This window comes from Tripterygium wilfordii, chromosome 6 (assembly GCF_013401445.1).
Source record: "Tripterygium wilfordii isolate XIE 37 chromosome 6, ASM1340144v1, whole genome shotgun sequence".
Classification (NCBI taxonomy): Eukaryota; Viridiplantae; Streptophyta; class Magnoliopsida; order Celastrales; family Celastraceae; genus Tripterygium; species Tripterygium wilfordii.
This window is the reverse complement of record NC_052237.1, coordinates 11,970,116-11,983,988: the sequence shown is the minus strand read 5'-3', so window position 1 is coordinate 11,983,988 and position 13,873 is coordinate 11,970,116. Positions and strand designations below refer to the sequence as shown.

At 37.9% G+C, this 13,873-nt stretch overlaps 4 protein-coding genes across 4 annotated transcripts; 1 reads left to right on the top strand and 3 right to left on the bottom strand.

The window, feature by feature from the left end:
- Positions 1-562: 562 nt before the first annotated feature.
- Positions 563-2,970, bottom strand: LOC119999969 (dehydration-responsive element-binding protein 2D-like). Its single transcript, XM_038847815.1, has one exon. It carries the CDS (start codon positions 1,926-1,928, stop codon positions 1,248-1,250), a length of 681 nt encoding a protein of 226 aa, XP_038703743.1. The 5' UTR covers positions 1,929-2,970; the 3' UTR covers positions 563-1,247.
- A 142-nt stretch (positions 2,971-3,112) lies between these two features.
- Positions 3,113-7,331, bottom strand: LOC119999970 (glucose-induced degradation protein 8 homolog). The gene is made up of 7 exons (XM_038847816.1): positions 7,070-7,331; positions 5,639-5,780; positions 4,889-5,036; positions 4,731-4,806; positions 4,533-4,644; positions 4,249-4,340; positions 3,113-3,690 (listed from the first exon to the last, which is right to left on the bottom strand). The coding sequence occupies exons 1-7, from the start codon at positions 7,100-7,102 to the stop codon at positions 3,646-3,648; spliced, it is 648 nt and encodes a 215-aa protein (XP_038703744.1). The 5' UTR covers positions 7,103-7,331; the 3' UTR covers positions 3,113-3,645.
- Positions 7,332-9,525: 2,194 nt separating this feature from the next.
- Positions 9,526-11,211, top strand: LOC120000881. Its single transcript, XM_038849046.1, has 5 exons — positions 9,526-9,762; positions 9,844-9,998; positions 10,081-10,261; positions 10,517-10,859; positions 10,943-11,211. The coding sequence occupies exons 1-5, from the start codon at positions 9,593-9,595 to the stop codon at positions 11,138-11,140; spliced, it is 1,047 nt and encodes a 348-aa protein (XP_038704974.1). The 5' UTR covers positions 9,526-9,592; the 3' UTR covers positions 11,141-11,211.
- A 1,143-nt stretch (positions 11,212-12,354) lies between these two features.
- Positions 12,355-13,453, bottom strand: LOC119999651 (lon protease 2-like). The gene has a single exon (XM_038847345.1). It carries the CDS (start codon positions 13,390-13,392, stop codon positions 12,568-12,570), a length of 825 nt encoding a protein of 274 aa, XP_038703273.1. The 5' UTR covers positions 13,393-13,453; the 3' UTR covers positions 12,355-12,567.
- Between the last annotated feature and the right edge of the window lie 420 nt (positions 13,454-13,873).

Genomic DNA, 13,873 nt, shown 5'->3' with positions numbered 1-13,873 from the left:
TATAGATACATGGTTTATAGAAAAAGTATAGATATGGTGCTAAAGAACATGTTGCACAATAAGCCAAATAAGGGATGGCTTGTGCTTACAATGCACAACTAGATAGTATGATAAAAATCTGATATGGTACTCCAACTATCCGGATAAGTGAGGCAAAAACAGTTTGGTCACCTGGATCACCCGTTAAACATTCGATATAGACTAAACTCGAGCCATCAAACAAATATATTGATCTCGTATAATACTTACACACACACATACATATATATATGCACTTAAGTCCTATGTGTTGCTCGAATGGATAGACGTATATATATCATTTACACACACACACATATATATCATTTACACACATGTTCTATATATATATATAGAGGACTTCTCAGGTGAGGGATCCCGCACTTTATTTAACGTGCGGGATCCATCTAACATCATTTATGTGCGGACCCCATTACGTGTGGGGACCACACTTACACCAAATGAATGGTGTTAGATGGATCCCTCATTTTAAATAAAGTGCGGGATCCCTCACTTGAAAATTTTCATATATATATATATATATATATTATATATATTTTTTTTGATAAGCCACGGAAATATATTAACAAAAGAACCAAAAAATACAGATGGGCATCACAGGTGATGGCCAAAGATTTAGACATCCTGGGCAACATGACCCGAAATCTTGAAACAAAATGAAAATGAAAAAACCAAAGAAAGACAAAACCAAAAGAAATTGGGTATAATTACATGAGATGAAACAAAAAGGCAGAAGAAGAAACTGAGGTGGATCAAAGGAGTGGTGAGATGAAGAGGTGGATCATGAAGCTGCACATTTTAAGAAAAATAAGCAGTTGCAACAATTTTCTTGATGTTGGTTAATGCAGCAGCCTTCATGCGTTCTTCCCACTCTTTAAATGATACCAGGCTCTTTCTTTGCTCATCGCTGCCAGACCAAAAGTTCATGATCGACATTTTTGTTGACAGCATATTTTGCCAGAATCCAACATACTACATGCACGTCTTTGGTGTCGTATATGTTAAAACTTTTCACACTCTTCCACCTTGCCTCATCAGATCCTTCATGATTCCAGCAAGATTTACATAATCTTCCTCTCATCTACCTGAAAAGTAGCTTCATACATACGATTGCCTTTCTTTCGAAATAAAAATAGTAGACAGATGTTATTCCAGCTTCCACTGGTTCCTTCCACTCTATATATCTATCTATAAAAAGTAAATGTAATCTACTCTAGCACGCACCACTGTGTCGTCGCGTCCCAACTTGAACCACCCGTTAAATTGCCAGCAAAAATTCCTGAATTCTCCATCACTGGAAAATCTATTGACGTTGCCGCTTCTGCCCAAATTGAATCATCAAACGCTGGCAAGTTCACGTTCAAATTCTCCCAAATATCAAACAGATCTCCGTGCTCGGGCTTCAAATGGTTGTTTTCTGGTGGCCTGATTGAGTTGATTGAATTGTCATTGGGTATGGCAACTGGGTTTGAATTCGACGGACATCTGGGATTGGCACCTGAAGTGCATGGGACTGGAGTTTGGTTTTGGGCTGTTTCCAATTGGGTAACCTGGGTATGCACACAAGGTGTTTGATGTTGGGACTGAGAGAGGGCGTGCAACTCTGGCAGGTTGATCTTCGCTTCCGGTCCGTATAGTTTGCCAGCAGCAGCATCATAAGCCATCGCAGCGTCATGTGAAGTGTCAAAAGTACCTAACCAGAGCCGCGCACCACGATTGGGTTCACGAATTTCAGCGACCCATTTGCCCCAAGTTCGTTGTCGAACACCTTTGTAAGTACAGAGTGCATTTTCAGGGCCACCTTTGCCTCTCATGCACCCTTTCCTTGAACTAGCCTGTGCAGGTCTCTTGACTTGCTTTCCTTCTCCAACAACACCATCACCAGCCATCACTGAAATGGTCAGTCAAGAACAGGATAATATTGTGAAAATTAAGATTTGGGTAATCACATTTGGGGCTGAAGAAGTAATGGGTGTTTGGTATTTTATACTGGTCAAGTGATGGAGATTGAGAAATTGAGACGTGTCTTTGTGCTGAATGGCGTTGCTACTTGGCAAGAAGGACTGAATCAATCGTGTCAATGCATAAAGATGAGAGCATGACCAAGCTGGCTGTCCGTACACAAGAAGTCATTGGTGGCAATGTTGTGGATAAGACTGACTATGCATGAGATCATGGACTGAGCTCATGACCAAGTAGGAAAGGAAAGACCTGCTTTCAAAGGCTTGATTGATACGTGGGGGTTGCTCCCAGGTGGGGGCACTGAAATTCATCCATTACTCGTCAAGTGTGAACAAAGGCTTCAAAGTGACTCATGTACGTCCATCATTGTGGTCAGCTTTAAAACCATTTTAGAATACTTGCCCCTTGAAACAAAATCATGGACTCATCTGAGGCTTGCCTCCTCATTTTCGTTTTTCTGTGCTCAGTCACCCTAATGAATTGCAATAAACCATTTGACAATAGGCTAATTGGTTATCTCTATAAACTTAGGGTGTAAAGAGATCGAGAGTTCAATTCTAAACTCGTGCAGCTATTTCTTAGTTTACGTTGAATCTCAACCCAATTAACCTGTCAGCGGATTTATGCGTGCCTAGTTGAGTTCGATTCCTAGCCGGCCCGAGTTCGATTCTAAACTGATTTAACTATTTTTAAGTGGTTTGTGCTGAATTTTGACCCAATTAACTTATCAACGGATTTACATGTGCCTAGTTGACCCCAGATAGAACATAGTAGGTTGTCCAAAAAACATGTCTGTTGAGTTGTTATCGGTTACCAAAAGAAAGTGACGAATTCCAATAAGCTAGACAAGGTGCAAAACCCAAGTGAAATTGGGGAAGTTCAACGGCAAGGTGGGTTTGCAAGTGATTTCTATGGCCTAGTATATTTCTTGACTTACACTCAAATGAGTAGCAGCTCAAATATGATCATAAGGTTCTCTCACAAAGCTATAAGATGGTGAGATGGACTAAAATCATAAGATTGTGTCTTGAAATTGAAGAGTTAAATGTCAAGAGGCTTCATGCACTAAATTTGACATCATGATGATAGGACAAAAAAGGTAAGCTCCAAATTTGTCCGATTCGAACATTCCTAGTGGTTTCAAATCAATATTCTTTTCCGAACCTGGACATTTTCGGATCACATTTAAGAAAACTCCAACTACAATTTGGACTTTGGAGTATAACCAGGGGCCTTATCTAGAGGGGACAAAAAGGGAATTTCAAAAACATAAAACCCAAACATATCCATTTGTCAGTTTTGCTTTACCACAAGACAGCAAAACTCCTCTCCTAGATTTCACAAAATTAATAAATTACAAACTACTATGATTTATATAACCAATGAAAAATAACAAACCCACACATTGTACCGACTGAACCACCAGTCAATACTGAACCAATCTGAAGGGCATTGAACCCGATTGCACTAGCTTTTGGGGCCAATGATGAATAAGGCTTACCTTGCCAAATGGAGGGAACCCAGATCTATGAGAGAGCCCTTTAGAGAAACATCTTCAATTGTGCACGTATGATTACCGTCTTAGACTGAAACAACCCAGTAACGACCATTACTGGTAAGTACTGCTTCTCATATTTGCTCATCTTAGCTTTTAAGAAAATCCTTTAGAGAAAATTGGGGATGCCCATCCTACAAAAACGTAAATCAAAAGAATAAAGCATCATCAATGGCAATCAGTATTGCCAATGATGATCCAAGGTGAGTGTAGTGTTTTTTCAAAGAATTTAACAACCAACAAGGACAAGGACAAGGACACTGTGAAGCAAATGTGGGGGGCAATTCACAAAAACCAGTATGAAAGCTTCTGGGCAAAGTCAGACTGCATCCTAGACACATATACACTATAAATATAGATGTATATGTAAGCAATATAACATTATGTCCTATTAAAAAAAGAAGAAGAAGAAAGCAATATAACATTATGTCCTTCCTCAAGTACCATTACCAGAGACATTTCTTTAAAAGATAATAACCAGAAAAATGCATCAATGTTCCCAATCATCAAGGCACACAACAAATGCTTAAAAATTCATATCAGGATGCAGAAAACAACACTTATTTAAAGACTAACAAGAAATCGCCAATGCCCAATGTTAAAAGAAAAAATTTTATTCTATTTATGGAAGCTAAATAGAATATACAATGTATCCAGAAAAGGCAACAAAAGAAATTCATGCCACATGTTACCTTTCCATGCTCTTGACTCAAGTATTGTCTAACTACCGTGGTCTGCTGTATCAGTCTCTCCATAGCTATATAACTTGGCTTGTTTGCGTACGCTGACAATATAAAGAGGAAAGAAAACCAACAGGGGGAGAGAGAAATCAATAGTTGAAGACGAGAAATTGATGCACTAATTGAATGTTATAAATGGAAGATAAATAAATGTTACTCAAAAGTGAAATTATAAAATTATAGTGGCATCCTAAAAACAGAGATGGTAAACATATGATGTAGCTCTGGAAACAAACCAAGAATTGCACTGTTCAAATTATCTGCAACGCGCTGCCGGTACTCCAAGCTAAGCAGATGAAACATTGGGGACTTTTCTGGATCCTCATAAGCAAGCAAAGCCATGAAATCCTGTAGCAACAGCAGACAATTAATCTCTGATGAGGAACTTACGAAAAATATATAAAAATGACTTCCAATACAAGGAAGAAACATACTTCAAGCTTTTCCACATATTTTTGAACATTCCCAAAAGGGGTCAACTTGGTCTGAGCAAACTCAAGCGCTTCTGTGCTGTCATAGAAAAAAAAAACCTACTTTTACACCATAGAAATATGTGACTAATTTGGCAAATGTCAGTTATCATTTTGCTCACCACTTTCTAGAGTAGACAAGCTCAACAAATCGAAGACTTAGAAGATCAAAATGCAAATCCTGATTTTTCTCCAGTAAGTCAGGTGCCAGCTCTTCCGTCAGTTCAAGGGCCTGTAGCGCATTTCCCTCTGATGCAAAATGAAAAATTCCTGCCATCCGATATAAATTAAGATCAAGATCAGCAGAACAAGAAATCCTGTCCATGACGAAACAGAACAAAACCAGCAAAAGTAACACGTTTTAAGCGAAGTCACGGCGGATGAGGAGGTAAAACTGATCACTTAAAGTTGAACAGTCAATGAATAACAAGGTTAAGAAGATCAATGCTAGTTTTTACCATCATTAATCCCTGGAGTATGTCTTCAACACAAGTTCTAGCCATGGAAATAATCTCATCGTAATGAGAAGGTAAGGCTGCTTACATCTGTGCTATCTACAGACCCAGCAGGAATCTTGCGCTCTGGGTTTGATGAATTGGCATCATTCTGTTTTTTTTTCTTTTTTCTTTTTTTTTCTTTTTCAATTAGCATTATTCCAGGTTAATGAACATGAAAGTCTACTCTTAGCAAGATAGCAATAAAAAAAATTAAAAAAAAAAAGAAGCAAATCTTCTAACCAAATCTTGTAAGGAACTTTCATATTTTCAAACTTAAGTGCATTGGCAGATTGTGTAGCCAGTCAGTAACACTAGCAAACATCAATTCTGTAGTCCTCTACCCTAATTTTCCAATCAAAAGAAAAATTCGCATACTCTTTCTTTTCTCTATGTCATCGAGATGGTCAGCTGTCTGCTTCTTTCCAGTACAAGTAATGAATGATTCCACAGTTTCTTTGTAGCAATTATGCACGAGATATGACAGAACTACATTATGGATATCATTGTCATTGACTGCCTGCATAATATACAGAAAAACAAAAACCAGAAAATTTAAGGATCTATTCTGAGAATGAAAAAAACATAAGAGGGCATCATGTCTCCACTTAATATGGCCATTGAGTTGTCATTGTACGGTAACGGCTAAAAGTAGTGGCAAAAAGCCTCAAAAGCCAAGAAACAGCTGAACAGGGTAAGTTTCATACTTCCATTGCAACAGATTATAGAAGAAAAGATAGAGCACCGCATATTATTTCCAACTTGATATGACGATATCATTATTAAAGTTTGGCTGTCTAGTTGAATTAGTTCAAAAGAACTAATCTCATGAGACTAGCAATTTCAGTCGAAAAGTTACGGGAAACATATACTTTCAAAAGCGTATCAAGGATGAATGTTTTGCAAGCAATGGGTTTCCCTGCCATTCTCACCAACTATAAGAGACATGACAATCCCAAAGCAACCGGGTTCCCAAAAGGCAGCACCTAAACTGAACACTAGTGACAGTTCTCGGGCTGCTAACCCAATCTCATTTTGCTCCTTTACCCAGAAAAATTGCAGCAAATCCAAAACAAGACACGTGAACTCATAAGGGAATTAGTTGGGATCCCCAAGTGAATTCTCCTCTGCCATACATTCCTCTCTAAAGCTACACTCTCAAACAATCCTGTAGCTTCACCCAGGCTCAAATCATAGAGCAAGACAAAATGACTCTAGTATTTATACATATGAAACACACTCTAAGGGGCCAAGGGTCCAAAGTGCATAGTTCATGGCTACAAAGCGCATAGTTGGCTAGAATAATAGCCAACTCGCTATATTCAATCTGAATTTTCTATAATAGTTTTATTCTGTTCTTCAATGTCATAAAATCATTTTATTTCCTTTTTAAATATACCCAATTATAAATTATTTTTTAAAAAAAAAAAAAAACACTAAGCACGTGTAAGCTATCTTCTAAACCCCTTTCCATCCTCAATAAAACACCCATCATTCTTTCATTGTCGAACTCCAAACCATCTTTCACAATATAAGCAGCAGGCAATACGTAAGAAAGAAGTATACAGACTCAAACCCTAACTGACTTCCATATATGCAATCACATTCCAAAAAAAATCAATGAAACACAATAACGCCATATTATCACTGGAATACCTAGATTTAATTGATCCATTAAACAACACAAATTCAAAACAAAACAAAACAATCCATTGCAAGTCAAATCATAATATAATTCAAATACTATCATAATCAAAAACAGCTAAAGCGGAGTGGATTTAAAAGAAGAAAAAGAAGGTAAGAGCTTACAACGTTATCATAGTAACGAGGACCGAAGTCCATGATTGTGCGAGTATCAGTTAACGATAGACGACGAAAGCGGGGAGTTTTTAGGTTTTGCAGTCGGAAGAGAGATTATTCTTTCTTTGTGGTACGTTGTTCAGCTCTCCGTCTCCGTGCTTACAAGCGCTAATATAAGATGGTTCGGACACTGATCTCTACGTATCATCCTCAGCCACGGAACTTTTGCAGATTACGAGCCGATACTGCCTCCGCTTTTCTCTGCACTCATAACGCACACGTGCGGCAATTCATTCTGATTCTCTGAAAGTGCGCTAACGTTTCGGGCCGGTTTCAAGGCCGAAAATCGATTTGGGCTTTACGTGGACAGAGATAAGGCCTTCACTGGGCTTAGGCCTTAGAGGATATGCCTCTGGGCCCAATAAAAAAATTCACGAAAAGATTCACAATAATAACTCAAAAAGATCGATCAAATGCATGTCCCAAAAAAACTCCCAATGGATTTACCGAGTTGGATTTAAAATATGTGATTCTTAGATTCTTAATTCTATTACTTATAGATTATTGAGACATTGGTGAACAAATATTTGAATGCGAAAGTTGTGATGCTCTCTTTTAGTTCAAAGAGCGAATAGGGAAATTAAGGATGTCAACAATTCCAAAATTTACATTATGTTGTATGCAAGGAAAAATACAATTTTCTCTGCAACCATTAAATAATATTTTGTACAAAGGGATACTAAAAGCAAATATTATTTTGAAAATATTCGAGCTTTCAATATGACGTTTTGTTTTACATCAATAGGGGGAGAGATTGATAGCAACGTTCATAGAAAGACATGACATTTTACATTAGATTGTGTTTATTGACATAGATTGTGTTCTCCCCATAAAAAAATATTAAATTAATTATATGGTATTTTACATGAAACAAACTAAAAATAATCACATGGACTACTCTGTTTATTTAAGCAATTATATTTGGATATCTTTTTGTTTCTTTCTGTTGAAATTTATGTTAAGTGTTCAAGAAAACTATATACTCATAACCCAATCTTTATTTAGTAATATATTTCTGAATTAATATTTTATAGCAAACATAATCATGCATATACTTTTCTAAATTCACTTTGTGTTGGTTCTTCTATAAATAATTATTTGTGTGAAATTGTAAATATTTTTTTTATTTGTACATAACACGGGTCAAACACTACTTTCTATATATTTAAATGGGAAATTTTATATACAAACCACCAATATATTAAGTCTACACCATATTTTCAATTTTTAATAATTTTTAAAAATATCCTAATATACAATGACATATAAACCCTAAACCTAAATATTTAAAAACAATATTTTTATATATTTTATTATTGATTATTAAGTTACACCACTCCATCTCTTCTCCGTTCGTGATCTATTCAAGCTTCGTCTCGCATGTGAAGCGAACCCTAGCACGCTCTCCCTATCAGTCTGCCGTCCTTTTTCAGAATCAGAAGCTGTCCTCCCTCCGTTGAGGCGTTGCGTGTGACTGATCTTGGTTAGTATTAATATTCTCAAGGTATTTATTTGTTCTCTGTAGGTTCTTTTCATTATTATACGAGCCTTTTATTAGTTTAGGATCGTTATTGCGCTCTGATTTTGGTTACTGTCGTGTTTGGGTTAGATCAAGTTTTTTGATTGAAAGTTTAAAATTCTCGTCTTCCTTACGGAATGATATGACTTATGATATGAGATAATTGTATTGTTGATGCATTGTGTCTGTTTAGGTATTCAGATAGAAATCTGACGGATCTGTTTACGGCAATCTCTTTAATGCATTCTCCCTTTTGCATTGCTTCTGGTTTCTTCCAGTTTCCGCAATGCCATCTGTTATGGGTCTTGATTTGGTTTTCACATGCATGATTTTTCTGGCTTGTAAGGGTCATCAATAGCCTGCCTCTTAGAGTAGGCTAACATTGTATGTTATCAGTTTTAGTATTTGGCTTTTGTATTTCAGGTTTCGAGTGCTTTGCTTTGTCATCTGTTTGAGTGGTTTCCTTTAAAAGACTACGTGTCCTTGAATTTTGATTTTGTTTTTCAGTTGGTTGTCTTGGTTTATTGTTTCTGTTAACCGTCTCACTGAAAATGAGTCTCTCTTTATTGAGAAGATTTTATAAATTGGCATATTTGAATTGTATATAATGCCACAGATTTGTAGAGTGGGATTTCTCCATTATCTTTTCATCGTTTTAGCTCTGTTTGGATATTTGGCAAAATCAGTTTTGAGTCTTAGTATTCAGTTACATAAATTAAAGCCTTTGCATTTGAGATTTCTCACAAAATATGTTCATTTTCGCCCATCTTGGATTACAGCTCGAAATGAGGTTTAGTTATGATTTTGAGGCTGAAAGTTGCATCAAGAAGGACATCGAAGATCATGTATATCGTGTTCGCGGCGGAGGAGAGTTTTTAAAAATTTGTCACGTTCAGAGGTTTGAAACGTTGGAGCAAGCACTTTTGGTGAAAAGGGCTTTATGGAAAAGTATTATGGTATTTGCTCCTGTCCCGATGAAACCCTTTCAAGTGAAAGGAGATAGTTCTTTGTGGTATCTTGCTTTAGTCACAAAAGGGTGTTCCTTGGAAACATCCATATCCAAAGGCAAACTCAATCAACCCAATACTTTATTCATATCAGATTATTTTAAAACTGTGATAAGGTTAGTTTTATTGCATTACTTTTGCTTGATCATCTTCTCTTAATCTGGTCTCTCTTAAAAATCTCTCTTCTTTCCGTTTAGGGATATAATTACATCTGCTTTGCTCCTCTTGGCATCTCAAGTAAGGTGTCGTTTTGAGCTTGACTCTATTTTCATAGAGGAGGAGAGATTTCCGTTGTCCTATGGTGTTTGTACCATTGAATTGGTGCCCAAGTTCGTGAGATTTGATGTACAAGGTCAGTTGTTTCTAACATCGATCTCTAGTTGTTTTTGATGCCCTTATGTCTTATGTGCAAGCTTTTAATGAGGTGGGTGCAGGTGAGTATCAAATTGATGACCTTCGGGTACGCACAAAGTTGAAGACTCTTTTGCTGGAGATCATGAGTCGATCTCGTATTGGGGCTGGTCCAGAAGCAGAATTTGACCTTTTCTTGAAGACTTTCACCGACGGTCGTAAAAATATGGATTTAAAGCCTAATATGAAAGTATATACTACAAGGTACGTAAAACGATCTATCCGAATTGTATTTCCCGATTTCCAACGATATTGCTTTCACCGTGAATTAACTTTAATTGACTATAATGGACTTTGAAATTTAGCTTAATAGTTTCCGCAATCAAAGTAGTATAAGAGGTTGGTAACTGTTTTTGGAAATAAATCAATAATTTTCATGCCATTTAGAGATTTTCTTTCAACAATCCTATATATGTTTTATTTGCTTAAAAACTCTGGCATTCATCATTTGAATTGCAGACTTCCTACTGAATGGTATTACAATGTGCTGTTTGCATCGAAGGTTGAGCGCATGGAATTGATTGAGCGCTTATATGAACTCTTCAATGGATCTGAAAAATATGTTGTTTATTGTGAGGAGACTAAAGATGCTTTTGGAAAGGATTGGGATAAGAAACTGTTAAGTCTATATTATCGTTTAATGGCAGATGAGAGCTGGAAGAGAGATGGTTCGAACAATTTTATAAAGAAAAAAGACATGTCCTTTTGGGGGGAAAATGCAGAAGATGTCGAGATGAAGCGTTGCATTGCAAGCATAAGAGAAATGTACCGCAGTTTTGTGAACTTTGAAGAACGCCACGAGGTAAATGTCTTCTTTTAGGACACTACCCTTTACTCGTCTGAACCACAATAATCTCATTTATGATTTTTTTTTTTTGGTCGCAGGAGGCAGAATTGAAAAGGGTTGACATGCTTGTAGAGTTAGTGCATGAAATATTCCCATGTCACATTGCCGCATTAGCTCGAGGAGCATCTAAAATGAGGTGGCCTCTAATTATGGATTTTGGAAGATCTACAATGCACTGGCCTATATCTTGCGAACTGACAGAAGGTTTGCGTATAGATCCCATATTGCTAATTTAATATGAAAACTTATGTTGAATCAGCAAAGTTATGATTTGGCTCTCCTTTGTGGATCCTTGATGTATTTTGTTATTCTTCTGCTTCCTAGTTCTATGTAAATCCATAGATCATAGATTCGAACCTCTCTCCAACCATTTGAGGCACACCCCTGGCAAAATGCCTGTAAAGAGAAACTCGAGAGCAGTACACGGATCCGGGAATTTACTTCACTGGAGCCTAGGAGAGGTTCCCACCATAAAATGAATCAGTAATTGTGGATGAAGTAGAACCATGAGACACAGAAAACTGTCATCTGTTGCCTAGTAATTACAACGAGGCCAAAAGTTTTAGACTGATCAGACGCACATTCAAGAATTTAGTCTATAGAGTACTCCAAAAGAATGTGAGAAACCATCTGCCATAGTAATTTATCAGCTATTCAAGCAGCAAGGCATGATACCAATGCAAATTCACAAGTCACGACGCTTAGAATAATCAACATAACAAATTAAAGATCCCATCAAGAATGTAAAGTTAATTGTTAGAGTGCTTAAACTATGCTAGTTGGCATGAATTAGTTGTGCCATTTCAGTCAGATTTGTCATAGAAAAAACCATGAAAGACCACCCTAGAATTACTCCAGCACAAAAGTCACACTGCCCTATTCTAGTCTCCATGCCATACATTCCTGCCAGAACTGAGAATACTAGACTGAAAATTAGCCAAAGATAACATTACATTCAAATATTTTATCGCATAATACATAAGGCTAATGCATCCATATTCCTTGCTAATCAAAACTAAGATATGGAAAGCCATCAACCAAGGCTAAAAAGCAAGAAAAGAAACTGGCACCCTTAGTTACGCTACAGCATCCTAGGCAGTCCAACATTGTGAAAATGCCGACTAAGTGAAACCTGTAGTTTTTCACTTATTGCACATTCAATGGAAGCCCTTAAACAAATATCAATAATAGTTTCTCGTGAACAGAAACCTTCTTTGCCACTAAATTCTAAATCGCACAGATTATTATGCCCTGGCATCCCATGCCTTGACCAGGTAATTGAAATGCCCTGGAAGTCTGATGACAAGAAGTAGGCTGGCAAGACAGGTGAATACATAGGCTAGAATCTCTCAATTCACCCAATGCAGACTGATAATTCAATTTTTTTCCCTTAACCTCATGCTGCATAAACAAGGGAACACCTCATTCCTACCAATAACCCAATAATCAATTATGTGCAAGTTCTCTTCAGTATATCAAGAGCAACAGTTGCAAAATCACAAAAACTACCAGGTAACAAGATATATAGAATAGAGCAAAACAGATTACACATATCAAAATTTACAGTTTCTGATATAAAACGAACAAAGAGCAAGGGGGTTGCATTTGGATACCTCCACTTCACTCTCCTGGTCTTTCAGTCATTAAACATCTCCCCTCTCTATCACGAAGAAGGAAACACATCTTTAACAGCAGTGGCAGCGCTCAAGTAGTTAAGCGTGTTCCTCAAAGTCTCCTTCTCCCTTTTCAATCTCGCTGCTGTGTCCTCCAATTCCAGCAGTGCCTGCTGCTCCCTCGGTGCGCCCTCGAATGTACTCCCGACAAAGAACGAGAAGGGCGTAGGGAATAGATTCTTCCGCAAATCCTGTGCCTCCTTCTCCGGCTTCCCGTCCAGCCGATTCGACAACCGAATCACATCGTTCATGTATGTCTCCGCTTCGTTCGCCAACCCTTCCAGATCCTCGTCTCCCGATGGCCGGTCCTCCAGCCACGTCACCTCCGCCACCAGATACGGTTTTGTACGGACCAAATCCGTCACGCGAAACCGCTCCTGCCCCTTACAGACGAGAAAGAACCGGTCTTCAGCGAGCCGTTCGTGCTTGAAAATCTCCCCAACGCAACCGACATCGGCAGTACCTGATACGGAGTCGGAGTATATCACACCAAACCGCAAGTCAGTCTCTAGCAGAGTGTGCATCATAATCCGATACCTGAACTCAAAAATCTGCAGAGGAAGTATTGCACCGGGAAATAGCACCAGAGGAAGCGGAAACAATGGAAGCTCAACACCGTCGACTGATTTCGGAGAGTTCGTGTGGTGCTTCTCGGAGAAAGAAGAATCGGAGCAACGGAGAGAATTGACCCTCCTACAGCGGCAGAGCTTGAGGCCTGGCGGCGAAGAATAAAGGAAAGGCTTACGGTTAGGGATTGAGGGACAGGGCTTTAGTGAGGGTTTGTGAGACGAAATGAGCTGCTGAGGGAGAGCCATTGAAGCAGCGTAGAGAGAGTTTCAGATTTATCAGTCGGTCTGCGTGTGAGTGAATGGGGATTGGAACTCTCCACATGGAAGAATTTTATTGGGTCATCTCAATATTACGTGGCAGTGGAGGCTTGTTGGGCCAAGAGGATTATGAAAGCAATATTGTTTTGGCCCAATAATACAATAGATTAAAAGCCCAACTTTCTATGAGGAAGGGTCCAGTATGTAAGCACATCCGAAATAGACATTACCAAGCCCAATCGGGCCCATCACCATATTACAATAAATTATCAACTATTTGATAATAATTATTCTAATTTGGCAAGTAGTGGTGCAATTCGACACATACTCTAGATTAAATATGTAAGATGATGTAAGTATCAAATATATACAGAATTCAATATATGACAACTTCTCAAGATCAAATGCATGTTAATTAAATATATATCACTTGAATGAAGTGTACCTTAATCTCCACAGATAAAATGTT

What these genes read in the sequence shown, in the direction of transcription:
- LOC119999651 (XM_038847345.1), bottom strand. Translation starts at nt 13,392, where the DNA reads ATGGCTCTCCCTCAGCAGCTCATTTCGTCTCACAAACCCTCACTAAAG.
- LOC119999970 (XM_038847816.1), bottom strand. Translation starts at nt 7,102, where the DNA reads ATGGACTTCGGTCCTCGTTACTATGATAACGTT. An exon ending in AATATGTGGAAAAGCTTGAA is followed by an intron (nt 4,645 to 4,730) that starts GTATGTTTCTTC and finishes CTGTTGCTACAG; the next exon opens with GATTTCATGGCTTTGCTTGC. An exon ending in TGAGTCAAGAGCATGGAAAG is followed by an intron (nt 3,691 to 4,248) that starts GTAACATGTGGC and finishes ACGTTTTTGTAG; the next exon opens with GATGGGCATCCCCAATTTTC.
- LOC119999969 (XM_038847815.1), bottom strand. Translation starts at nt 1,928, where the DNA reads ATGGCTGGTGATGGTGTTGTTGGAGAAGGAAAGCAAGTCAAGAGACCT.
- LOC120000881 (XM_038849046.1), top strand. Translation starts at nt 9,593, where the DNA reads ATGGTATTTGCTCCTGTCCCGATGAAACCCTTTCAAGTGAAAGGAGAT. An exon ending in ATGAAAGTATATACTACAAG is followed by an intron (nt 10,262 to 10,516) that starts GTACGTAAAACG and finishes TTTGAATTGCAG; the next exon opens with ACTTCCTACTGAATGGTATT. An exon ending in ACTTTGAAGAACGCCACGAG is followed by an intron (nt 10,860 to 10,942) that starts GTAAATGTCTTC and finishes TTTTGGTCGCAG; the next exon opens with GAGGCAGAATTGAAAAGGGT.